Below are 27780 nucleotides of genomic sequence, written 5' to 3'. Positions count from 1 at the left end.
TGAGAATGAAAATGTCCAGTTCACAGTAAGGAAGCTCAGATGTTATGCTGCAAATGTTGGTTTGCTTAGCTGGGGGTCTGGACTCTCGCGCTTCCTTTTCACCTGTTTACTAGAAAAAAATACCAACCGCACACGCCTGCCGCCTCACCCCGGGCCTTGGAGGACCTGGCCAGGAGATGCTGGGTCCTGGCTTCCAAGAGAACACACAGTGACCTTTGACCCTGGGCTCAGTGCAATTCTGCAGAGGAGGAAGGGGTGGGCCTGAGCCAGGAGGTCACGGGTTCCATGCCAGGGTGTGGGATTGATCCCCTGGAGGAAGCGTGTAGGAGGCAGCCGGTTTCTCATTGATGTTTCTCTCTCTCCATCCCTCTCTCTAAAAATCAATAAAGCCCGGCCAGTGTGGCTCAGTGGTTGAACCTCAACCTATGAACCAGGAGGTTGCAGTTCAATTCCCAGTCAGGGCACAGTGGGGTGTGCAGGAGGCAGCCGATCAATGATTCTCTCATCATCATTGATGTTTCTCTCTCTCTCTCTCTCCCTCCCTCTCTAAAAATCAATAAAAACATAAAAAAAATAATTCAGCAAGCCGGTTTGGCTCAGTGGATAGAGCGTTGGCCTGCGGACTGAAGGGTCCCGGGTTCAATTATGGTCAAGGGCATATACCTTGGTTGCAGGCTCCTCCCTGGCATGGGCCCTGGTCGGGGCTTGTGCAGAAGGCAACCAATCGATGTGTTTCTCTCACATTATTTCTGTCTTTCCCTCTCTCTCTAAAAATCAATGGAAAAATATCCTCAGGTGAGGATGACAAAAACAATCAATAAAAAAACCACCACATAAAATAACAACATAAAAAGCCACTCACTCTCCCGAGGCCACAGCAGCCCACAGAGAGAAGAGCAGCATGGCCAAGGGCAACAACAGGCGTGGAGCCAGCTCATCCTTGAACTAGGAGCCTGGGGCTGCTGTCCACGTCCGCCCAGAAAGACGGAGGGTAACAGCACTCGAGGAAGGGGCCACGGCTGCTCAGTGGACCGCTGTACATCAGTCCTGCTGACTCCAGGGGTGTCCATAGTGTCAGAATGGCCACAGCAGGTCATCGAGATTTGTTCACTGAACAAACGAGCTGAGCCAGACCTAACTTCTGACATCCTAATTCAGAACCTGGTTAGCATGGTCTGAATTCACAGCTGGCTGTCCAGTACATTCCTGGTGGACACACGACATTTTGTTCGCATATCCCCAAATTAGGTAACAGTCCACACTCCTGGCCATCATCTGTGATGGGGCATTTGTCTGCAGGGAGGACGAGTAAGGGAAGCAACATTCACACTTACCATGATGCCTTGTGAAACCACCATTTCCTTAACCACGTTGTGACTGTTTTAATTCTGTTGTTATAAAACTGACGCAATAAGACAGCTGAGGATCCATTCAGGTAACTCTGATAGAACAAATCTCTAGCTTTCTGGCACAACATACACAGGAAGCAAAACCTCATGCGACGTCCACTCCTTAGGGTGGAGACTGTGGACAACATGATCTTGAGGCTGTCCTGGCATATGTTTGTTAATTTTAAAGTTGATTTTAGAGAGAGATGGAGAAAGAAAGATTTGTTCCACTTATTTCTGCATTCATTGGTTGGTTCTTCTATGCGCCCTGACTGGGAATCAAAACCTTTGCACATTGGGACGACTCTCCAACCAACTGACCTCCCCCGTATTTATTTATTATTGTAATACGTGTCTATTGATGTCAGAGAGGAAGGGAGCGGGAGAGAAATAGAAACATCAATGGTGAGAGAGAATCATGATCTGCTGCCTCCTGCACGCCCCACACTGGGGACCAAGCCTGAAACTGGGCCTGTGCCCTGACCAGGAATTGAACCGTGACCTCCTGGTTCAGAGGTTGATGTTCAACCACTGAGCCATGCCGGCCAGGCTGTCCTGACATTTCTTACCTGTTCATAGCAATACCACCACAAAAACCACAAAGGTCAAACCATATTTAAGTAATTAAAGTCTTGAAGCAAGGCCAGTTTGGCTTTGAGGGTTCAGCTACCAGTTTCTGGGGCCCCATGTGGGTATTTTGTAGGGACACCCACTATTTGACCTTTGTACTGCCAGGTGTAGGTGAGATCAAACTGGAACACGGTTTTGTGGTAGAATGAGCTCCCTTTGGTGACCTGGAAACGACCTGTGGGTACAGTGGCCTATCAGTCATTGCTGGCTCTGGTAGCCAAGCTGCAAGAAGGAAATAAACAGCGTCACACAGAGGTGGCTCTGCTGGGCTCCATCGGGGAGCACATCTTCCCGGGCAAGGGATGTGCGGGTCCCCGGGCACACCATCCCCAGCAACTCAGAGCTGTGGTTCCTTTTATGTGTCAACTTGACTAGGCCCTGGGGTGCCCAGGCATTTGGTCAAACATTATCTGGGAGTTTTCCGTAAGAGTGACTCGATGAGATTAACATTTAAATCAGCAGAGTCTGTCTCCCCCAGGTAAGAGGGCATTTTCCGTCTGACTGCCTTGGAATCGGGACATCGGCTCTTCCTGGACATTGACCTGGGACAGCACTGTGAGCTGGTCCGTGGCGCAGTGGGTGCTGACGTAGCAGCCAGGGCAGGGGAGGCACAGAGGTGAGGTGGGGCCCAGGGCACCGACCCAGCCTGGTCCCGGAGGCCAGGCCCCCTGCCAAATGACCGGATGGCCTGGAGCCCTGGAGCGAGAGGACAAACACAGGACACGGCTGCACTGGAAAGTCAGACAGACCTGCCGGCCTTTATTAACCAAGAGCCAAGCCACGCCCCAGAGCTTCCTTTTTAAAAACCCAACCTTGTTTATGGCAAACAATGATTTAATTGTGTTCAATACCATAGAGCAAGAATCAATCACTTCCAATCACTTATTCTTCTAAGATTAAAACACAAGAGTAAAACGGTTTAAAATAAAATTCTTCCCAATGATTTAAAAATAATTCCCATTGAAAGACATTTCAAACACCATGTATAGACTCAGGTCAAAAAGAGACTTTAAGACATTTTTACCTTTGAGGTAGCACAACAATGCTAAATTAGATTTTTTATTACATTGAGCTTTTAAGAAAATAATGAGGAATCTACCTTTTGCTCAAGGTGGGCGAAATGGTTTTCTGCAAATCCCCCAGGAGATAAGTGACAGTTTTCTTTAAAAAACCCTTTTAAGTATAAAGATAGCCCTACAGTGTGTAAAAGGAACCCCATGGAAGGCTGCTTCCCATAAAACAGACATTAGAATAGTCGAGGAACGTCAGCAGTCAAGACAGGAGGAGTAAGAGGTAACTGTAGTGAGAGCGCAAAACAACTTGTATCTTGGCAAGATTGGTTTACAAGTGCATGTCAAGAACAAAAATTCCAACTGAAAACAAAAGATAAAAGATGACATTCATGGGTCTTTTTCTCTGTGCAAAAATGCTCTTGCAATGTTTCTAAAGGAGAGAGGGTTGTTGGTACACTGACACGACATGGCCATGCTGGGTGCCCTCACCGGGTGCTCTGCCGTGGCGAGAACCTGGGTGGTGAGAGAGGAACACCACCTATGGCTGGAGGACCATTTCTTGCCACTTCTCTGCCCAATTTGCTCATTAAACTGCTCAAACCTCCGCCCTGGATTCTGAGCGTCCACAGCAATGACATGTGAGGACATCGAGCAGGCAGTCGGAACACGTGGACCTTCCTTCAGAGAGCGGGGGTGACACACGGGGCCAGAAGGAAGGATGATACTGCACCTCGAGGCTCTCGGGACATTCTCCACATCCAAAACCCATGAACAAAGGGATCATTTCCCAACACACGCTCTGCCCCGAGGCTCAACCATCAGCGAGGGCCTTGCCCGGCAAGTGTGGGCCCCAGAGCCAGGGCTGAACCTGTCTACCACCTGATTCCCATGCTGCACTGAGACTGGGACACTCGGGCTCCTGGCACCTTGGTCATGGCTCTGTCCCATTTCACTCACGCTGGTCCCTTTAAAGTCTCCCTCCTTCAAGCCAGACCCCTAAGGGCCCTGTATGCAGTGAGGGGCTAGACTGGCGACCCATGTGGCAATCTGTGATTAGAGCAGGGGACTTAGCCCTGATGAGCCCTCTACAAAACACCAATCACGAGTGAGCCGGGGTCCAAGAGGCTTTTGTGAAGGGAAGACTGCACTAGGACAGGCAAGGGGGCAGGACGAGAAGGCCCCTCCCCAGCAGCCTGAAGGAGCGACTCCGGCATGGAGGTCACAGTGCCCTGGCTCATGCTGGCATGGCGGGTGGGGGGATGCAGAGAGGGCATCTGCTCAGTGTTTTAACAGAGTCCTGACATAGTCTGGGGCCAGACTTCTGTGTCACTCCTGAAGCCCAATGTACCTGTTACCTTTGCAAGACACTGGCGTGGTGTGGTTCTTGTCAGCTAAAGTGCAAGATCCGCTTTCTTAACTTATTTGCTACGAAAGCAACGCCACAGAAAAGCCACTGTGCAAGGTCATGAGGAAAACCACGCAGCTTCCCACTCGAGCTGCCTGTGTTGGGGTATTAGCTGCAACCTTTCGGGATCCCGAGGGCGGCAATGCAGGCGACCAGGGCAGCTGGGAAAGCGCCTGCTGCTCCCACCCCCGGAGCACGGGCCGGGCTGTGAGCCACCACGGGGGCTCTTGTGACCGCACCGCCTGGAAACGCAGCGCATGGCTCCTGTGGCCTGGAAGGCTCCACGCGGCTCCGTCAGTGTCCACAGGAGGGACGACGAAAGCCCCAGCATGTCACCTCCGAGGGCCCCACTGAGTTATACAAGTTTTAAAAAAATCGTATTGGAAAGGGCCTCTTGATTTAATATAAACTTGGCTACAATGCAAATTTCACACTGCTCTTAGGATCGCTTCTAACATCTGTTTTTAAGCCATTCTGAAGAAAAAATTTCATTCTGAAATATATCTAGTTAATTAGGATAATTCATCAGAATTCTACCTGATATGATTAAAAGGTTTAAAAAGTTTTAAAATACAAGCTAAATTACTTTCCTTTGGGATCAAGAACTGGAACCCCAAATATCCTAATATCTTAATTAGAAAGGCCTTCGCAGTAATTCTATAAAATTGAAAATGATGCTGAGTTTTGAAAACTAACAAAGAGTTGATCTTTAGAATAAAAGCCTGAGTCAGCTGACAAACTGATATATATGAATGTATCCAAGGGGAATTCCTAAATAGAGAAATATTGTTTTAATTTCAAAAAATAGCTGCTGCTTCTTTTAAAGAGTTTAAAAATGGATGGTTCACAGCGAAGCGAGGTGGTGCTGGAGCAGAAGGCAAGGCTCTTTGCAGTACCACCTCTTGCTGGCACCCTGCCGAGCCAGGAGAGGCACCTGGCAACTGGGGTGGCAGGAATTATCCAGGAAAGTGATGGGTCAGATAAAGTGATGGCACCTCCAGACCCCGGCTCCTTATAAACGGACAGCAATTTATTCATGCAAACTGCACAGAGATTAAACAAAACAAAATCTAAAAGAACTCCCCCTCCACAACCCAGAAAACCTTCCCTCTCTGCTACCTGAAGAAAGTGCCAAACCCAAAGGTTCTGCTCTAACATGGGCCCCAAGGACCGGTCAGCGTGCTCGGTGCTGACCCGCTGGGCCCGGGCAGGGCCGTCCCCTAAGCATCACTGCGAGTTGGGAGGCAGCTGTCACGTGTGCAGCTCTCAGCAGACGGAACGATGCCACAGGACCGCAGGCCTCCGTCTTACCGCCAGCATTTCCCATGTAAAACCAAAGGCTACAATTGTGAACACAGGTGGACTCCTCAAAGGACACACGAGATGGAAGGCTGCAGTGTTCCTCCCTTGAGAAAGGCCGGGCGAGGCTGTGGACAGTTATGCTACAGGCTGCGCAGACCTGTGCTAACTTCCTAGAGCAACAGCAGCAGCAGGAGAGGAAAGGGAGACGTTACACTTTGGACTTTGTATCAGGCACTTAATTGTTGGAGAGACATGCCATTTGGAACCAAAGATGTGAAACTGGGTTGGAGTACTCATCACAAGTCTAATAATAGGCTTTCAGAGCAAAGTAGAGGTGGGGGTTGAACCTCTACCCTCCTTTCGTGCTGACTTTCAAGTTTCCTAAACGCCCGTGGCCACAGCCACGGCAGCAGCAGTTCTGTGGCGTCTGCTGTGTGTGTCCTGTGGCTGACGGGAGGTCTCGGTGTCACGCTGAGAAGACTGCGGGCGGCACACCTACTGCCCAGGATCGCCGAGATCCAGGCTGGAGCCAAACATCTTCACCAGCTGCTCCTCGTAGTGGGAGATGTTCCTCTTCATGATGTCCATGCAGGGCCCCAGCAGCCTCTCGAACGCTTGCACATCCATAACTACGTTGCAGGAGAGAGAGGAGGGAGATAATGAATTCCAGACCAACGACTCAAAGCCGTTTCCTTCCTGCAAACCTCTTCTTCACACCCACGTTCACGTGACAGGGCTTAGCCGGGGGCACTAAGCACTTGGGAAAGAAGGGGCGCTTCTACGCGAGCACAGCAGGCGGTGTCACGGGGTTTGAGACTTTGCGGAGCCCAGCAGCTGCTGCTCTCTGCCTCACAGCCCTGGACGCCTGCTTTCTCTTCACACTCTGGTCCATCCCAGCCTCTCAGGGGCAGCCTGTCTTGTCCACAGGCGATGTCAGTGCCCAGAAATGTTGGTGAGGAGAAAATAGCCACTCATTTCTGGTTGGTCACACTAAACTGCCCCAGCCTAGATGCAAGAACCGGATATAAGCCAAGGCTTGCTAATGAGAAAAAAGCACTGCATGTGAGAAAAGAAGTATTCATGCATAAGGAGTGTTCTTACCTAAGCATTTGACGTCTCCCACAGCATAAGCAGAAGCAGCTCTGGGCTTGTTGGTCACCAGGGCAAGCTCTCCAAAGTACTGTCCCTTATGGCAGCGGGCAATCTCCACCTCCTGGTTGCCACCCTCCTTGTTGACTTTAGTCTGGAGCAGGAAGAGAGCACGACCCGCTGACTCCAGAGTCACAGTGGGCGTGTCCAGTTGCACACACTTAATCCCCCTCTTCCTAGAGCAACAAATTACTGAGAAATGCACTTTGCCGGGACCCCAGCTGTACCAGGGGAACTGCATGGGCTGTGTCAGTGGCTTGGCTTTCATCTGGGACCTCCTGAGTCCCATACCTCTCAGGTAATAGCTGAACAGCAAGAGGTAAGGCACAGGCCATTTCCTTTTGAATGTTTATATATATTATTATTATATACTTCACATTAATATGTTATAAGCAATTATAACATATAGTTAACATGTTATGTATAACATACTATGTTACAATTATATATAATTAATTATATATAACATCATCATTATAGTATATTATATAATTAATAATATATGCTACTATTATAATGTTAATATGCATTAACATATAATAACAGATATATTTTACACTCATATATGAATCCTCTTGGTTTGCTAGATGCTGGCTTCCCTGGCACGGGGGGAAGAGCATCTCACCAGTTCTCTCTAAACGCCATGCTTTCCTCAGGGAGGGGGTCCCGTCCTGGGCTGCTGTTTCTGAGTGGAGACCGGACTTTCCAGGTCACACTGTGCGGTGCCAGCTTTCTTGTTGGTATTGCCTACTTCTTAAGTTAGTGTCCCCTCCCACGTTTTTTTAAAAGAAGAATTAAGTAACTAAATATTTTTTAAAATAATGTCTGACCTTAAAATTTGGTGGTTTAACTCTGTATTAAGAAATCAAGCAGGTTGTAATCCATGCTTATCAGGTTACTGAAAAGAATGAATAATGTACTATATGTACTTAATATCTAGAGTTTCCTTCTTTAAAGAAACAAATCCCTCTGCTGAACTAAGCAATAACTTGTTCAAGTAAATAATTATTTAGAATTTTTAGTAAGAATTAGTCTCAAATCTCTAAGAGAAACTCTATGTTACGGGTAGATAGATGGTTTTTGAGGGTTTATTTAGAAAAATAAAAGTGCCACACGAGCTTACACGGCTTGACCATCTTTCCACACTCCTGCCCTGACCTGTTTGCTTATGTCAACCTGCCCCATTCACGCCAACGCTCTCTTTCCTGTGTCTGTAGCAACCTCTGGGAGTACAGACATGTCTCTTTCCTGGAATAGCACTTGCTGCACGGTCACACCGATAGCAGAGCCCTCGGGGTCTGGGACAGTGCAGATGCTGTTCAGTGGGTTGGGACAGAGCCCAAGCCCCTGCATTCCCCCAGGGCCACAGTGCTGCTGTCCCACACTGCTGTGTGGCAGTGAACACCTGAGAAATGCACAGACATGGGTCAGCAGCCCCGCACTGTGAGTGAAGGACACAGAAGCTTCCAACCATTGCTTCATGGGAAACAGCAGGCCTGTTTTAAGTTAGGGATCAAGCCATCTGCTAAGCAATCATCGTAATTTTCTTTCTTTCTTTCTCCGTTCTGAGCGTTTAATGAAGATGGTTTCCAGAGGCTTCCTACCAGGCTGATAGTAATAGGTATAACTCACTACGTGAACAAATTCTATATTCTTCAAAACAATGGGAACAGGGACATCTGGTGCAGGTGTATTTATGGTGAGATCACTCTCCTCCTACAGTCCTGGGTCTCTAGGTCTCCCTGCCCATCAAACAGCCAGGATAACGATCGTCCTGGAGACCTCCCCGCCCCCCTCCCCCCTCGGGCTCCACAAAGGAAGCTCTCTGCATGTCCAACACCTACATGTACAATCCCACCCATCTTCCATGAGGATGTTTATTTCTATGGATTTATAGGGCAATGTTTCTCATATCGTTGATTACACAGCAGAGGCAAAGGCAACAGGGACAAGAAGAAATACGCTGAGTCCCCACCAATGGACAGGCCTGAACAGGAGTCTCTGTCGGTCACCTTACCTACCAATGAGGGTGTTGGCACACTGACCACACTTCACATCATGTAAAGCAAACAGCTGCTTTCTGTGCATACCCCTGGCATCTGGGTCTTCCCTGGAATAACTTGCATCGTCACACTTCAACTCACCTTGCTTTTAATCAAGATGCTCACTTCACCAGACTCTATAATGTAAAAGCTATCAGCCTTTTCACCCTGAAACGGAAAGGAGGTCAGGTACATAGCACTGAAGAGGGGCACAGAAGTCGGTCATTTGTTATTGCCTGAGCTCTGATTTGATTTCTTTTCCAACCTACAAGTCAATCAATGGCTAAAAATCCAGAACAAAATGAGAGGATCCTGATGACAGGACGTCAGTCCGATGTAACGGACACACATTTCCTGACAGGGAATAGTCCCAGCTTCCTCCACGACGGTGCCCAGGCTGCCCTGCACAGAGCTCCGGTTTCCTGACTGCTCAGGCCGGCTCGCTATGAAGCCTGTGACAAGGGATCAGCAGCCGAGGCTGCTCCAGGCAACGTCAGGGCGACTCCTGGCTAGCCTGGGTCATGGAGCCCGTGTAACTGACCAAATGCAGCCTCTGACAGCGTGGACCTGGCGGGGGCCTCGTTGTGGTGAGGAGGGTGTTTTGATGTGGCCTAATGTCACCCTTTGAGCCTCAGGCTTTTCTTTTGCTTGTTTTGACTTTAACCCACTTCACTGAACTAGTCATTCAGGTCGTTCAACAAATAATTACGGGCTCACTCCGTGCCAGGCACTGTTCTAGCCCAGGAATGTGAGAAACATCAGTGGACAAAGCAAATATCCCTGCCCTTGTGCAACTTAGAGTCTGGTAGCATGAACTGTAAACAAGCAACACAGTAATCAGTAAGTTATGCTGTTGTGTTGGGAGGCGGTAAGTGCTACAGGGAAAAGGGCGCTGGAGGAGATGGCTACAGGACCGACAGCCTCACTGAGAAGGTGAGGTTAGTGCACAGGCTGGGAGGAGGGGAGAGGTAGGCAAGCAGATATGGGAGAAGGTGAAGGGCACAGCTTTTCGACCTTCCCCAGGTTTTGGCAGCCACAAATGAAGCTTAGAGCGAAAAGAAAATGACAACCCGGAAGAACCAATACCAGAAGCCAAGGACAGGCGGTGGAGGCCGCAGCCGGGCATGCCAGCGAGAGGCACGGCCACGGCTCCAGAGGAGCTGCAGCAAGTGGGCCCAGCACCGTGCACCTTGAGCTCCCAAACGTGAGCGGAAAGTGCTGCCCGAGGCCTTGCCGCGGCGACTCGGCCTCACCTGAGCGATGATGCGCTCTCCGTCCTTATAGGCCTTCTCTCCTATCACATCCACAATCTTCATTCGCTCTGACACCTGGAACAATACTCACACGTTACAAGGAACAGACCTCAACTAAGTCACAGAATATCTGCACAGCACAGAAACGAGAAGAGCTTGATGTGACACCTCAACAACAGAAGAGTTTTAATCGCTTCTCCTAAGCCCCCGTAAAGAGTCATATTCAAATGAACGTTACCTCTAGTGACTTAAGGAGGGGCACAGATTCAAGAAATGATTCGTACGTCTTCCGTTTTTGTGCATTGTTTTTCACTATGATTCTTCTAAAAGTCCCCCGGTCCTACAAGAAAGAATATGAAAATTCTGATAAATGCTTGTGTAAGAGAACACCTCTGCTTTCACTAACCGGCCACAGCAAATATTCCGACTATGAAAGGTACTAAGGCAGATACTTCAATCTGAGAAAAAGCTGTAGCCTGAGCCAGAAAGATGTCTCACTTGTTGCTTGCTATAGGCGCCACCTATGGGTCAGAAATAGAATATAAAGTGAAAACACCCCAACATTTGTGAGCTTACAGCCTGTCGATACTCAATGTGAAAGGATGCACCTTAAGAAAAAGGAGATAAAACAATCAGATGGCTTTTGCCCTCAAGGACTTTACAATCTCAATGAGGAGACAATACAAAACAGATAGTTATAAATAAGTTTGTCTGGGACCTGAAGGAGGGGTAGAATTTAAATAGAGAGACGGGAGGAAGTTCAGGGTGGAAGGCAGGCACGTGGACGGTACCTTGGCCCACTAAGTCATGGATTCACACGTGGGAGACTGTTAGCCAGAACGATAGCCAGGCACCTCTCAGGTGTGTGAGGAGGGACAGGCAGCCAGGAGAATGCTGATTGATGCGTTTTAGGCTTCTAAAAGGTCACACGGTTATTTGTACCTAAGTGAATTGTAGTTTTCTTCTACCTCAGGCCGTCAGTCATGGACAAACACATTGGGGTTGGGGAGAACACAGTGAGGACACCCTGAGGCTGGCAGGGTGAAAACCAGCAGGAAGCTAAAGGCATGTGAAGCTGTAGGTTTGCTGTTTTACTCCGATTTCGTTAAGTACCGAAGTCCCACGCCCGATCCCTTGCTGTGTTTGCTCTGCCTTATAGACGTCACCTACTGCATCCGACAGGCCTCCCGTGAACCATGCAGGCTCCCACCCTCCCTCCCTAAACGGCTGTACAAATAGAACCCGCTCACCAGCACTCTGCCAGATTCCGCCCCATTTTCGTTAGCGGTCTGATTGCTATAATGGCTGCATTACATGCCACTCCTTTTTTGATGTCCACGGTTAGAAATGTATCATTTAAAATGTTACTTTTATACTTTGGAATATTACTTCATTATCTTTAGAATTCAGTTTCTACATGTTTTCTGGGCCAATCTAGGCCAAGAGTGCTGTGGAAAGAGAACAATCCAGACTGTTCTGGAAAATAGGAATTAAAAAGTTCCCTTCCTTGTGTTTGAGTAGGCATGTCCAAAACAACAACATTTTTTTATATATATATTTTATTGATTTTTCACAGAGAGGAAGGGAGAGAGATAGAGAATTAGAAACATCGATGAGAGAGAAACATCGATCAGCTGCCTCCTGCACATCTCCTACTGGGGATATGCCCGCAACCAAGGTACATGCCCTTGACCGGAATCGAACCTGGGACCTTTCAGTCCGCAGGCCAACGCTCTATCCACTGAGCCAAACCGGTTTCGGCAACAACAACATTTTAAAGAATCTATCGATAATGGACTGTTAGAGGTCACTACAACGGCAACAGCAAGCTATTCCAGCTGAAGAAGAAACAGCTGATACCTTCTAAGCGACTTCATTCACGTCCCACCCCTTCCACGCCTGCTTTCACACTTCCCAGAACTCCATGCTGTGCAAGGCCCTTCCTGCCACACACCCACCAGCTTCCAGGGCCTTCCAAAGGTGGACACACACACACACACACACACACACACACACGCCCCTGTGCAGTGGCCGCTCCCTCAGGCAACTCGCTCAGAGTCAAGCAAATAGCCCTGAGGATCAAGAGAGAAAGAACCGCTGCCCTGCTGCCTGCGAGCGCATGAGGGAGTTCCTACCGCCCGGCCGGCCTCAAGTCCTCCCTGGAGTGCTGAGACCCAGCCAGCGCCTTCTCCTTCCACCTCCAGGATCTCCCTGCTTGTTGGTTGTGTGACATGTAGAGTTTTTTAGTTTAAGAGATAAGAATATTGAGGAATAGGGTTATTCCACATCGGCCTGGACCAGCAGTTAGCATCAATGCATTTTCTTTTATTTACTAAATTATTTAAATCTTCACCTAAGGATATGTTTTTATTGATTTTAGAAAGGAAGGAAGGGGGGTGGGGGAGAGAGAGAGAGAGATAAGTCGGTTACCGCCCATACTCACCCGGATCAGGGATCAAACTGAAAACCTGGGTATGTGCCCTGACTGGGAATTGAACCTGCTACCTTTTGCTGTACAGGACGATGCTCCACCCACCCAACCGACCGAGCTACACCAGCCAGGGCAACACCAGTGCATTTTGTAACAGAGTTTACTTCCCGCATTACTTATTGATCCCTCCTGAGTTTCCCAACCACTGAGTCCCAAAGTGTGTGATCAATTCTGAAGCCATTCTATCACTCATCTCTCAGGAGCTTTCTTATTTTCTTAAGTCACAGTAAAGTGCTCTATTATGTCTTTAAAATGTGATTTCAAAAAACATTATTTCATTTGAGGAAATATGTTGATAATTCTAGGTATACATTTAATTCTGCTTGTAAAGTAAATAGAAACAAATTATAGAAGCCAATGTTTTAAAAGTGAAATATGACATTTGTACAAGAGAATATTTTGTTAAGAAGGAAGAGAGGCCTGGCTGGCATGGCTCAGGGGTTGAGCGTCGACCTAGGAACCAGGAGGTTATGGTTCGATTCCTGGTCAGGGCACAGGCCCGGGTTGCGGGCTCGATCCCCACTGGGGCATGCGGGAGGCCGCTAATGATTCTCTCTCATCAATGATCTCTCTCTGCCCCCCACCCTTCCTCTCTGAATCAATAAAATATATATTTTTTTAAAAAGGAAGAGAGTTATATATTTTGAAGGAAGGTAGGTCATGTACATAAAGGACATTTTAGGAAAGTTCTCTTTCCCAAAATATGGCCATCAGCCTTTCCAGTCATCTAAATCTATTGGATATTGGCATGGACCAATGCACAAGTAGATGGCTGAACAGAGAGCAAAGTTAGTGCTGGAGCTAGAGATGCGAAATGCTGCGGGCAGAGCTTCCCATGGCTCCTTTTGCTAGGCTGTCTCCAGGATAGAAAGCTGTCCCTGCTCTCCTTCTACTTGTCTCAAAAAAATCAACAGAAAATGTGACAAGAGCTGACAGGACTGCAAGGGCATAAGCCCCGTCACTGCCCTGTGACTTGGAGTAAATGGTTTCCTGACAAACCCCTTTAGAGATGGAGAATACATCGGTACCAGGCCTCCCACAATGTCTCAGACAACTGGCCATAAAACACAGGGAGCATCCACACCAAGGACAGAACCCAGGAGCAGAGGCATCCACACTGGGCCACGCGGGGAACCTCTCTACTCACCAGCGCCCACAGGGCACCCTCCGAAGTGGCCACGATGGTAGCCGCCCGCGGGGTGTTGTACATCAGAGCGAGTTCTCCAAAACTTCCACGGTTGTCATACTGACCGACAGCGCGGGTCTGATCATCTTTTGTTACTAAAATATCATAAGTTCCCCTGAAAGTATAAGAAACAATCTCACTTATTAATTCTAACAATAAATTTAAGAATGGTAGGTAGTATAAGAACAGAAGGTACGTAAGATAGAAAACATTGTAATAGGGGATTCCCAACAGATCTTTGCATTTGGACTTTGTAGTCTCTGACCTTGCTAAACTCAATTAGTATCTTTTTTGGTAGCACTGTTCTACACTCTAGAACAGCCGTGGGCAAACTACGGCCCTCGGGACGGATCCGGCCGTTTGAAATGAATAAAACTAAAAAAAAAAAAAAAAAAAAAAAAAGACCGTACCCTTTTATGTAATGATGTTTACTTTGAATTTATATTAGTTCACACCAACACTCCATCCATGCTTTTGTTCCGGCCCTCTGGTCCAGTTTAAGAACCCATTGTGGCCCTCGAGTCAAAAAGTTTGCCCACCCCTGGTCTAGAATCTAGAGGGTCGTGTCATCCGCAAACAGGGTTCTGTTCCCTTTCCAATCTACATGCCCGCCCACCTGCCCTCCCTCCCTTTTCCTTTTCCTTATTGCACTGGCTAGGACCGACATACAATATGAAGGAGAAGTGATGAGAGCAGACATCCTTGTTTTGTTCTCTTTTGTTTAAAGGTAAAACACTCAATCTTTCACCTTTAAGCATGATGTTAGTTATAGGTTTTTAAAAATGCCTTTAATCAGGTTGGAGAAAAGTCCTTTCTGTTCCTAGTTGTGGAGATTTTAAAAAATATATTTATCTTTAAAAATATATTTTTATTGATTTCAGAGAAGAGAGAGGGAGAAAGAGATAGAAACATCAGTGATGAGAGAGAATCATTGATCGGCTGCCTTCTGCACGCCCCACACTGAGGATCGAGCCCACAACCCAGGCGTGTGCCCCGACCGGGAATCGAACTGTGACCTCCTGGTTCATAGGTCGATGCTCAACCACTGAGCTATGCCAGTTGGGCTGTGGAGAGTTTTTGATCAAGAAAAGGTGTTGAGCCCTAACCGGTTTGGCTCAGTGGATAGAGCGTCGGCCTGCGGACTCAAGGGTCCCAGGTTCGATTCCGGTCAAGGGCATGTACCTTGGTTGTGGGCATATATCCAGTGGGGAGTGTGCAAGAGGCAGCTGGTCGATGTTTCTCTCTCATCGATGTTTCTAACTCTCTATCCTTCTCCCTTCCTCTCTGTAAAAAAATCAATAAAATATATTAACACATTTCGTACCGCTCAGGAGTTTTCTCGTGTTTCGAGCGCCATCTGTTAAGGACCGCTCACGAGTGTTCTCGTTTTTCACGCCCACGGAAAAAGGAGCGAACCTAGATACCTATGTAAATTTTGTTTGGTCCCTCTTCATAGAGGAAAATGTTTTACGCAGTACCATACGTTAAAAAAGTACTAGGAACTTTAATTGTTTTTGTAAATAAAAATGTTATAATTATTGAAAAACAACGCCTAAAGTGCATTATGATGATTTAAATAACGTGCAGTTTGCCCAAAAACGTGCGGTCCCTGGCGTATGTCTTAGAGATTTCTATGCGGTACGCAATGTGTTAAAAAAAAAAGAAAAGAAAAGGTGTCGAATTTTGTCAAATGCTTTTCCTGCAGGTACTGAAATGATTGCATGGGTTGTCTTTCAGTCTGTTGAAAACTAGGATGTAGAACTGATTAAAGTAAAAACAAACAAACAAACAAAAAAACAAATACAATTTCTCTGTTGACTGATAATAATTGCTGAATAAAATATTCAGAAATGACAAGCATTTGGAGAAATATACCAAACATACTCTCTCAATATACCACTGAGGCGAATGTAAATGTTTCAAATTTTCTGCAAGATAATGAACAACATATAGCAAATTGCTTAAGAGACCTATTGGCATAGCAATTCCATTTCTAGAGAGAATTCTAAAGAATATAATCAAAGACACTGAAAAATATTTAATTATAGGGATGCTCACCAGGTAATACTTTAACAGCAAAAATTACAATTTAATCTGCTGACAATCGGGGATAGATCAAATACATGTCTATGTTCACATTATATAGCCAATATAAATGATGACATAGAACACTACCGCATCTCCCGGCAAACTACTGAAAATCGGGCCACACAACAATGTGTGACCCAACAAAACAGCATGCATAGGTGAATGTGACAGTCAGCTCCACTCCGATGGTGGCCTGTCTCATGCTCAAGCCCTGCCCTACCGTCTGCCTTCCTCCTCTCCCTGGCAGCTGGGAGGGTCGAGAAGAAAGCCTTGTGCTCCCTCCTCTGGCAAATGCAAACACCGCAAGTGCCAGCCCCACCGAAGAGTGCCTCCCCAGCCCCACCTTCTAACCCCATGAAATTCCAAGCTGTCACTTCTCAGAGTCATTTTTGGACTTCCTGGGGGCTTGCCTTGCTCGCCCTAAAAAGCTTCATTATGCGAGTAAGAAATCTTTCTTTCTTTTTCTTTTTTTAAATATATTTTATTGATTTCTTACAGAGAGGAAGGGAGAGGGAAAGAGAGTTAGAAACATCGACGAGAGAGAAACATCGATCAACTGCCTCCTGCACACTCCCTACCGGGTCTGTGCCTGCAACCAAGGTACATGCCCTTGACCGGAATTGAACCTGGAACCCTTGAGTCCGCAGGCAGATACTCTATCCACTGAGCCAAACCAGTTAGGGCTTTTTTCTTTTTTTTTAAACATGCCCTTCACTCTTTTTTAAAGTTTGTTTTGCTTTATTGCTTTTTAGAGAGAGATGGAAGGGAGAGGGATAGAGATAGAAACATGGATGAGAGAGAAATATCAATCAGCTGCCCCTGCATGTCCCCTATTGGAAATGGGCCCACAATTTGGGATTGAAAGATACGGATGATAACACAGCATCACAGCTATTCTTCAGGAAATCAATTCCCTTGAACACTGGCAAATAAAATGTTTAAAAAGCACATCCTGCCGCCCTCGCCGGTTTGGCTCAGCGGGTAGAGCAGAGGCCTGTGGACCAAAGGGCCCCGGGTTCAATTCCAGTCAAGGGCACGTACCTTGGTTGCAGGCTCCTCCCTGGCTTGGGCCCTAGTCGGAGCTCGTACAGGAGGCAACCAATTGATGTGTTTCTCTCACATAGAGGTTTCTCTCAGTCTTTCCCTCTCTTCCACTCTCTAAAAATCAATGGAAAATTATCCTTGGGTGAGGGTTAAAAATAATAATAAATAAATAAAATAAAGCAGCACATCTCGCCTTACTGAAAGGAGACTTTCTACCGTACACAGTGGCCACCCAAGCTGGATGCACCGAGGACTCGGGCAGCAGGAGAGGGAGGGAGGCGGTGGACAGAGGTGGGCACGCGTGGGGAGCTAGTTCTGCCTCCGTCCTCTCTGAGCGGAACAAGCACAGGGGCAGCGTTGTCCTCAGTCGGTAGGTGCAGCCGCACCCCTGCAAAGCCCATCGCCTACCGTTCTATGACATAGAAGTTATCTCCGTCATCTCCTTGGTCAATAACATGCTCATCAGCTTTCACTATCTTTTCAAACATGGCATCGAGGATTTCAGAGAGCTGCTCCTGCAGGTGCGCACGGGAGAAAAGACAGCTGTTACATTTGCTTGGGGGGGGGGGGGTGACGATGCTTATTCAGCTTGTGATTACGGAGTGAAGCCCCCAAATCAGACCATTCCCCTCTTCAAGCAGAAGCTGAAGGCGGTCTGAAACGAGTGCTCTCCTGTGACCATTCAGCTTTGTCCCTCCATGTACACAGCGCACTTGCTAAGTGTTAATTTAAGCAAAAACAGGCATCTAAATCGTGGTGCCCCATTCTCCCAGCTCCACCCACAGGACTGCTGCTGGCCTTGATGGCTCCTCTATGTTATGTGTAAAGTCATATGACGTCACCTTCGTATAGGTGCTAATTTAACAGGATCATCAGATCTAAGGGGCTGGCATGGCGTTAGAAGAAGTTACTTTTGGAGCTGCTCTGACTGGCCAAGCACATCACTTCACCTCTCCGAGCCTCAGTTTTTTCATATGTATAAAGTGGCTTAATAGTTCCTAGCTTATCAATTTTTTATGCCTAGAGGAAAAAAAAATCTAAGGAAAGTACTACCTACCAGGAACTCAATAAATGAGATCTACTACCAGACAGCTAATACTGCTTCAATCATTTCTTTACAACACATATAACTACTTACCTGCCAATATTACCTGCCATAACCAGAAGGTCACTGTACCAATAAGTATAATGGAAACAAAGCAATGCTGTTAAATTCTAACAAAGCCTTGGTCGGGGTCGGGCCTCTGTCAGACAGGGAGATCAGTGACTGCTGGGGGCACTAAAGAATACCAGCTTCGACTCAAAGAAAGACGTTCTCTTTGGAGGCATGTGGACTGAACGCCTGGCCAGGAAATAACTTTACTGCTGAATAATTTCGTGTAATTTACTATGTCAGTGTGACCATGCCATGCTACCTAAAATAACTGAGTATCACCAAAAGGCATCTCTTTAGTCCACGGCTCCAGTGTGCTGATCCTGTACAAGCTGACAGATGCTAACAAGGCAGGCTTGCGGTGACCACACAGCTCGCAAACAGAGTGCTTCCCCAGGGCTGAGTGGCTCCTCTGACTGACAATCACAGATTCCAGGGAGGGCTGTGGGAGTGTCTTCAGAAGACTTATGTGCAGGAGCTGGGTGGTACAGAATTCTAATCCCATCCTTCCTGTGTCTTCACACCCGGGGGTTCCCCAGTGGGCCGAGCATCTCAGCCATTCATGTGGCCCTCAAAGTAGAGAAGATACAGGAAAATGGAAGGCTTTCTGTCTTCAGGAGGTGGTCTGCTCTCTGTCTCCACAAGGCAGGGAAGAGAAGCCCACGCAGAGATCCCTACGCTCGGGCCCTGAAGATCCTCACACTCTGCGTGGCCCGGCCCGAGGCCTCAGTGAGAGTAACCCCCGGAGGGCCCACCTAAGTCTGAGAAGAGCCGCACATCCTGTGGGTTCGCTGGTGCTGACGAAGAGGACGCCACTCTGGTATCTTTGAAGAAATTACCCTGGAAGGTGAGTCGGGACCTTCAAACTAAGCCCAGGCCATGCGAACCTGAGCATTTCCTTCTTACACGACCAAACTGCATGCCTCCAAGGGAACTGCCCTGGAGAGTGTCAAAGCAATCCCAAGAAATAAAGCCATCTGAAAGGCTCTCGTGGTTACGTTGGTCAACACAGTACAAACGTGGAAGTGAGGCGCATCTCAAGTTTATGCCTCACATGGCTGCAGCTAAGACACTGAAAACCAGTTAAATGATAAAGAGGAAAAAGCCAGAAGACAAAAACATTTTTAAAATCAATGTTACCTGGTCAAGATTTCTGAAAAGGAGAATATCTTTGCAAGCTTCCTGAAGTCTGCATCTCTGTTCATCGCTTTTAGGATGAATCACCTGCCAATACAAATAAAGCCAAGGAAATGTGAAGTTCCGCTTTAAAGTCTCACTTTACTTACAAATCGGTATATTCTCTCTCCTAAAAAGCGGGAGTGTGACGAGCATGTTTACTCTAACTTTAATTCCACACAAATACCAAGCAATGCCCTGCAAAGGGTGTGATGGGTGACGAGCACCCGCTGGAACCACCACAGGCTCCGCCCAGGATCAATAACAACATATCCTCAGGTTGTGACCGTGAGGCCCCTCTGGTAAAGCAGACGGTTACAGATTTGTTCATTCGACAAATGTTAGGCAACTACTAGATGCCAGGCACTGTCTTACCTCTGGAGACACAGCAGTGAACACACAGACAAAAACATCTGCTCTCATCTACACTAATAAAAGACAAAGACGCTAATTGACTGTACCTTCGCTACACCCAAGCCACACCCACCAGCCAATCAGAGCGACTATATGCAAAGTACCCCAACCAAGATGGTGGCCAGCAGCCACGGAGCTGGAGCAAGAAGGAGGCTTGGTTGCCCCGGCGATGGAGGAAGCCAAGCTTCCTGGCTGTGGCCTCCACAAAAGGCAACAAAGTTTCAATTATAGAAGCTAAATAAATCCCAGATACCTGCTTCCAGCCAGCCTCCACTGGGAGCTTGGGTGGCTGGGGGCTGTGTGAAAACGGCCCTCAGCCCCTCACCCAGGCTGGCCAGGCACCCGGGCGGGACCCCCACCCTGATCCAGGATACCTTTCAGGGCGAATCAGTCGGCCCCCACCCATGCACCAGGCCTCTATCCTATATAATAAAAGGGTAATATGCAAATTGACCCTAACAGCAGAGTGACTAGGAATCACTGGTCACTATGACACACACTGACCACCAGGGGGCAGACGCTCATTGCAGGAGCTTCCCCCTGGTGGTCAGTGTGCTCCCACAGAGGAGCTCTGCTCAGCCACAAGCCAGGCTGCTGGCTGCCAGTACAGTGGTGGTGGTGGGAGCCTCTCCCGCCTCCTCAGCAGTGCTAAGGATGTCCGACTGCAGCCAGGCCTGCTCCCCGCTGGCAAGTGGACATCCCCCGAGGGCTCCCAGGCTGCCAGAGGGATGTCTGACTGCCAGCTTAGGCCCAATCCCCCTGGGGAGCGGACCTAAGCCAGCAGGTGGTCATTCCCTGAGGGGTCCCAGACTGCGAGAGGGCACAGGCTGGGCTGAGGGACCCTCCCGAGTGCACAAATTTTTGTGCACTGGACCTCTAGTCTATCTATATATATAAAAGCCGAAGTGACTGTTACACCTGGTCAACCCAACAACCAGTTGATGGGTCGCTATGATGCGCACTGACCACCAGGGGGCAGATGCTGTATGCAGGAGCTGCCCTCTGGTGGTCAGTGCACTCCCACAGCAGGAGCGCTGCTCAGCTGACAGGTGCCAGACACAGGGCTCATGGCTGGCGAGTGGCAGCAAGCCCACCAAGCGGCAAGCCTACCAAGTGGCGGCAGGCGCAGTGGGGCTGGGATGAGCAGGAGCGACAGGTGGTGTTGGACTGCTGGTTTTGGCCCAATCCCCACAGGCTACACTGAGGGACCCCACCAGTGCACGAATCGATGCACCGGGCCTCTAGTCCTATATAATAAAACCCTAATATGCAAATAGATTGAACGGCAGAACTACCAGTCACTATGATGTGCACTGACCACCAGGGGGCAGACGCTCAATGTAGGAGCTGCCCACTGCTGGTCAGTGTGCTCCCAAAGGAGTGCTGCTCAGCCAGAAGCCAGGCTCATGGCTGGTGAGTGCAGCAGTGGTGGCAGGAGCCTTTACTGCCTCTGCAGCAGCGCTAAGGACCCCTTGGAGGATGTCCACCTGCAGAGAGGGCCCAGGCCAGGCTGAGGGGGACTCCCCCCAAGTGCACAAATCCATGCACTGGGCCTCTAGTGTTCAATCAACACATGAAAGTATGTTGAAGAGCGATAGGCTAAGGAGAAAAAGAAGGTAGGAAAGGGTGATAAAAGTGTGTCCAGATGTGGCCTCAGGGAGACAGTGACATCTGTGTAAAGCTCTCAAGGAGGTGAGGACGACCTGAGGGATGAGTCACGTTGTCTGTCTGGGTAGGAAGAGCACCTCAAGCAAAGGGAACAGCAGGTACACCAGGCCTTACGGTAGGTGCACAGCATGTCGGAGAGTGACCAGGAGACGGTGTGACTGATGCAGAGCCGGGGGAAGATCAGCAAGAGACCAGGTTTGGGGGCTGGGTGAGGGTGACGCCCAATCACAGACGGGAACTTTTCTCCAGTGACACAGGGGCAATGTGAGGGTTGTGACTGAGGAAAAAGGGGGGTGTCATGTTTGTAAAGGCTCACACAGGCTGCTGAGTGAAGAGCAGCCTGAGGGAAGATGGAGTGAGAGCAGGAAGCTCCGGCCATCTTCCCAGTGCCAGGCGGAGGCGGTCAGGACCAGGTGGAGCACGGAGGTGCTGAGCAGAGGGGAATCGTGAGGAGGTTTTAAACACTGAGCCCACTGGATTTGCTGCAAAATTAAACGTAGGCATGAAAAACACGAGGAGCAGGGAGTGACCCTCAGGGTTTGGGCCTGAGCAACTGGAAGGGCGGTGCTGCCAGGAGCTGAGCTAAAGAGGCTGCAGGTGAGAGGACTGTTTACGAGGAGACAGAGCACAGGACTCATGCTGTGTCTGAGTCGTTCGCTGAAATCTACGCTGCAGAGACAGAAGTAAACAATGGCTATACAAGCCAGAGTTCGAACATTAATAAATAATCGTAACAATAATTAGTAGTAGTAGTGGGATCTATAAAATTAGAGTTGCCATACAGATTAAATGAATTAATCATTCAGTGTTTACATCAGTACCTGACATGTAGTAGATGCTCAAAACTATTACCATTATTATATCCAATAAATACTGACTGAACTAAAAAGTAATTATTGCTAGCACTGCTGTTATAATTGAGAGACCGGTCAAGCTCCTTCCTAAGTATTGTCTCCACCCTAAAAAGAAAGGTACATCACTTAATCTAACTGGAGATAACAGATATCAAAAGTGTTAAGCATTTTGTCCTGACTGGGTTGGTGGGAGCATCGTCCTGTGCACCAAAAGGTTGCAGGTTCAATTCCCAGTCAGGGCATATACCTAGGTTACCTGTGTTTCTCTCACATCGATGTTTATCTCTCTCTCCCCCTTTCTCTCTCTCTAAAAATCAATAAAAACATATCCTTGGGTGAGGGTTAAAAAAAAAAGTGTTGAGCATTTTGAATTTGTTATATTAAAGTTAATAAAAAGCCCGGCCAGCTTGGCTCAGTGGTTGCGCGTTGACCTATGTACCAGAAGGTCATGGTTTGATTCCTGGTCAGGGTACATACTCGGGTTGCGGTCTTGATCCCGTGTGGGGTGAGCAGGAGGCAGCTGATCAATGATTCTCTCTCATCATTGTTTCTATCTCTGTCTCCCTCTCCCTTCCTTTCTGAATCAATATAAATATATATATTTTAAACGTTAGTGAAAAGCCAATTTACTTTTTAAAAAAATTGGTTTTAGAGGAAGTGAGAGAGAAGAGAGAAAGAAACATCAATTTGTTGTTTCACGTACTTATGCATTCATTGGTTGATTCTTGTATGTGTCTTGACCAGAGATTGAACCCGCAACCTTGGTGTATAGGACGATGCTCTAACCAACTGAGCTACCTGGGCCAGGGCAATTTCAATCTTAAAAGGAATATTACAATATCCAGAATAAAAATATTTTAAAGTATACATGTCTATTATACTCACACAGTGGTAGCATTTTATTATTAAAATACTTAAGGAATCTTTCATAGGCTATTCATTTTAAGGCATACTTGAAAGATCAAAGTTTCTTTTATTTATAACATCTTTTAAAAGTGATGCTTCATATTTGTTTTTGGTAACTGTAGAATTTAAAAACCTGAGTTTTTAAACAAGTGCCCAAAAGTTAGTCATAGTCCTCATAACCACTATTAATATTTGGAATATATCCTTCCAGATATAATCCTATATCATAAAATCCTAATATGTAAATCCATCAAAAGGCGGAATGACAGGTCACTATGACACACACTGACCACCAGGAGGCAGACGCTCAACGCAGGAGCTGCCCCCTGGTAGTCAGTGCGCTCCCACAGGGGGAGTGCCGCTCAGCCAGAAGCCGGGCTCACAGCTGCAGGTGGGTGATAAGGAGTAAGGGGTCCTGGACTGCGAGAGCCCAGGAGAGAGGGATGTCTGACTGCAGGCTTAGGTCTGATCCCTGCAGGAATTGGGCCCAGGGATCGAGCCTAAGCCGGCAGACCGACATCCCCCGAGGGGTCCCAGACTGCGAGAGGGTGCAGACCGGGCTGAAGGACCCCCCCCCAAGTGCACGAATCCATGCACCCGGCCTCTAGTTTTTCATATTTTTTAACCAGTTAGATTTTAAAAAGGCATTGTGTTAAGATTTTAATTTGTATTTAATTACCAGCATGATTAGATGTGGTGTGTAGAGAAGTAGGGGAGGGAGTGGGGAAGGAAACAATCCACTTAATACCCTTTGTTGCACATCTTACCCTTGGTTCTGTATCCTCCTCTTCATCATCAGGGTTGTAGGCCTCAGCGCAAACTACATTTGGAGAGAGAAAAAGAGAGAAAAATGAATAAAACAGATGTGTGCTTTTACTAGAAAAATAAGAAGTGAATACAATTTTCTTTTCCTCACTGCTTGCTAAAGCTGTCATGATTTTTTAAATCCCTTCTTTCAATTAACGAAGGTATTGAGTACCTACTAATGCCAGGTATGCTATTAGGTTCGAAAAGCCAGCTCTCTAGGGATTGATAGATTCACACAGAAGAGAGATGACAAAATACAGGGTAGGATAAAGTAGGTTTACAGTTCTTTGTATGGAAAACAATACAATAATTAATAAATAATAATACAAGAATAAACTCTGTGTTTTGCATCCTCACAACTGTAAGCCTATGTCTGCCCCAGCCTGTATCCCACCTATTAAACCCTATGGTGGTGAGGACAAGCGAGTAAGGCATGAAACAGGGGTGGAAAACCACAAAGTACACTACACGCAATATGAACATTTGGATATGGAGTGATTACGAACAGAATCAATTAAAGTAACTCACATAAATGACTTAAAAAATAAGAGTGGCTCGGTTGGTTGGAGCGTCGTTCAGTAGACCAAAAAAGCTGTGGGTGCGACCCGGGTGAGGGTACAAACCTAGGTTGTGGGTTTGACCTCCGGTAGAGGCACGTATGGGAGGTAACCCATCGATGTTTCTCTCTCTAAATTCAGTAAACGTACCCTTGGGTGAGGATTAAAAAAATAATAATAATGACTTTAGACAAAAGAAATCCTGTGTGTCACACTCTGCTCTAGGTATATTAGATAAATTTAAAACCATCCTGATTTTCTGTGTAGGTAACCTGTGTTTGTGCCAGCTGCCTGTAGCACTTGTCTTTGTTGTAATTCAAAGAAAAGAAGAGGACACCACCATTCTGGTCCCTAGAACAGCATCGGGTGATGCTCTGCAGAGAGGGCTGTCCAGCCCCTGCTGACTCAGGCTTTGGGTAGCTGAGCCAGAGTGAACACCTGGGTGTAGATAATGACTCATTACTGTTCTCCAAGCCCTTGGTTTCCACACAAGAAGTCAGGGTGCATCTGTCTCAGATCTGCCTACAGATTAAGGCCAACACCTTCCTGAGTTCCTAGACTCCCTGTTGCCACTCTTGGCCTGGGCACAGGTATTTAGGTGGGAGACCGAGGAAGCTGCACTGAGAGCTGCTGACCAGACACCATGTTAAACCGAAGGCCCCCTGGTTGTATCCTTAATGTGGTCATTATCAGCCCCGCTTCCTAAACTAGGAGTTCACCATGACTCCCTCTTTCTCCTCTTATCCAATGAACACATCAAAGTCTTCCTCAGCAACTCTCTCCCATTTGACCTTCATTCAATCTACTCCAATCGCTACTCCTTCCTTCATGACTTTTACAAGCCCTTCATTGTGGAGCTGGATGGGTACATGGGTATTATACTATGATTTGGACAAAAGTAGTTATTTTCATTAAAATTATTAATGTTTTGCCCTAACCGGTTTGGCTCAGTGGATAGAGCGTCAGCCTGCGGACTGAAGGGTCCCAGGTTCGATTCTGGTCAAGGGCATCTACCTTGGTTGCGGGCACATCCCCAGTTGGGGGTGTGCAGGAGGCAGCTGATCAATGTTTCTCTCTCATCTATGTTTCTAACTATCTATCTCCCTTCCTCTCTGTAAAAAATCAATAAAATATATTTTTAAAAAAATAAATAAAATGATTAATGTTTCCATTTGTGGAAAAACATTGACTTTATTTTTCAAAACTGGTTCTGATTTTTCCCTTTTCTTCTGAACTCCTTGCCCTTTGCCCTCTTCCTCTGTTTACACCCAGCCTATTTCCTGGTCCTGATGCCAAATTAATGTTCTCATTTTCTATGGAAATCCATTCTAAGTGTCTATGTGATTGTTGTCCTTATGGTTCACAGAGCAGGAAGCTTTCTCAGGGCACAGGTTCCCTGGGGGAGGCTGTATGGTCCCCTACTGCAGCCTCAAGAACTACACCGAGTGCCTTGAGACGCTGAAGACCTGGTGAAGACCTTCTTCCTTCCTTCCTTCCTTTTTCTTTCTTATTTTATTTTTTTGTTAATCCTCACCTGAGGGTATTTTTCCATTGCCTTTTTTTTTAGACAGTGGAAGGGAGGAGTAGAGACAGAGAGAAACATCAATGTGAGAGACACACATGGACTGGTTGCCTCCTGCATGCGCCCCAACCCGGGGCCAGGGATCAAGCCTGAAACCTTGGTACATGCCGTTGATCGGAATTGAACCCGGGATCCCTCAGTCTGTGGGCTGACATTCTAACCACTGACCCAAACGGGCTAGGGCTCTTCCCGTTCTTACAAGGACTCCTGTCCTATTGGATCAAGGCCTCGTCATTAAGGCCTCATTTCACCTTGATCAACCTCTTTAAAGGCCAAATCCCTAAATGCAATTACACTGAGGTTGGGCCTCAACATACGATTTTGAGGGAGACACACAATCCATAACACTGGTTTCTAAGTTATTTTAAGCAATATTTAGTATTTCACCCCAAGACAGCTATGGATGGAAAAAGTACTGAACACTGAGAGGCTACAGAGAAGACACCCTGAATCTCCGTACACTGTGATATGTGAGCCTTAGAGGCGGGGTGCTGGCACAGGCGCCCACCAGGCAGGAGTGAGTGACTGTGCCAGTCATCACCAGTCAGACGCTCCCTCCGATCTGTGACATGACGCCCAACACGCACATCTCCGAGTAACATGCTTCGAAGCGTCAGTACACACTTAATAAATGAACAGGGTTTTTTTGGATGAAATTTTTAAATTAACAGAATCAGACTAACATGTCAAACTCCAAGATAGTTCACATAGAAAGCTGCCTTTAGAGATTCATAAACTGTTCACTCAATGTAGAGGCTGCTCTGCTAGGACTCGGAAGGCACAGCTTCTCAACCCCAGTGCTTGTGGGGAAGGCGGCCTCAGGAGGGGAGAGCTCACCTGTGAGGTCACGCACACTGGGTCCCGAAACTGGGTCCGTCCACCCCTTGCTCACTTTTCTCCATGTCCCTGATCCTTGGACTCTTTTTTTTAAAAAATATATTTTATTGATATTTTACAGAGAGGAAGGGAGAGAGATAGAGTTAGAAACATCAATGAGAGAGAAACATCGATCAGCTGCCTCCTGCACATCTCCTACTGGGGATGTGCCCGCAACCCAGGTACATGCCCCTGACCGGAATCGAACCCGGGACCCTCCAGTCCACAGGCCGACGCTCTATCCACTGAGCCAAACCGGTTTCGGCTTGGACTCTTTAATGACAGAGGGGATGGCAATACTAGAACCACGCACAGGGTGGATGATAGCGGGGCTGGGCTAGGGGACACTCAGTAACCGCTCGACCCTACGCTGCTCCACGCTCCGTTACTGTGGAGACAGCCCGAGCTGGCGTCTCCCCTGCAGGCTGACACAGCTCACACGTCCTCACACGCCTCGTCTTTGCTTAAGTCTTTGAATCATATCAGGAGCCCCAACCCCCACCTGTCCTTCCACCGTTATTTTACCTCCTCCCCTCCCGCCAGAGCAGCCAGTCCAGCTCATCCCCCTGCGAGTGTTAAGACACTGTCCCGAATAGGACGCATCCTTCAGGCACTGGCCAAACTAGGAGCCATGTTCTCCAGCTCCCAGGGCAGTCCCTGCCTCCCTCCAAGCAGTGTTTCTTCAGGGCTGGGTGCCAAGGTGTGGTGACATTCACTGATCAAAGAATGTAAGGGGAGGCGAGAGGAAGTGAGGACGAGTGAAAAGGAGGCCGGATCAATGACTTGCCAGGGCTGG

General features: G+C 47.6%; 1 protein-coding gene across 1 annotated transcript; it reads right to left on the bottom strand.

Moving 5' to 3' along the window:
* Positions 1-2747: 2747 nt before the first annotated feature.
* Positions 2748-27039, bottom strand: PRKAR2A (protein kinase cAMP-dependent type II regulatory subunit alpha; the record flags this gene model as incomplete). The annotated part of the gene is made up of 10 exons (XM_023746938.1): positions 2748-6367; positions 6840-6981; positions 9032-9097; positions 10183-10257; positions 10421-10522; positions 13821-13974; positions 17400-17506; positions 19285-19368; positions 23930-23982; positions 26946-27039. Coding segments are annotated over 10 exons (1011 nt in total), but the record flags the coding sequence as incomplete, so codon positions are not given.
* Between the last annotated feature and the right edge of the window lie 741 nt (positions 27040-27780).

Source organism: Myotis lucifugus, unplaced genomic scaffold (genome assembly GCF_000147115.1).
Source record: "Myotis lucifugus unplaced genomic scaffold, Myoluc2.0 scaffold_768, whole genome shotgun sequence".
Classification (NCBI taxonomy): domain Eukaryota; kingdom Metazoa; phylum Chordata; class Mammalia; order Chiroptera; family Vespertilionidae; genus Myotis; species Myotis lucifugus.
The sequence above is the reverse complement of the archived record's forward strand: the minus strand, read 5'-3'. Positions and strand labels throughout refer to the sequence as shown.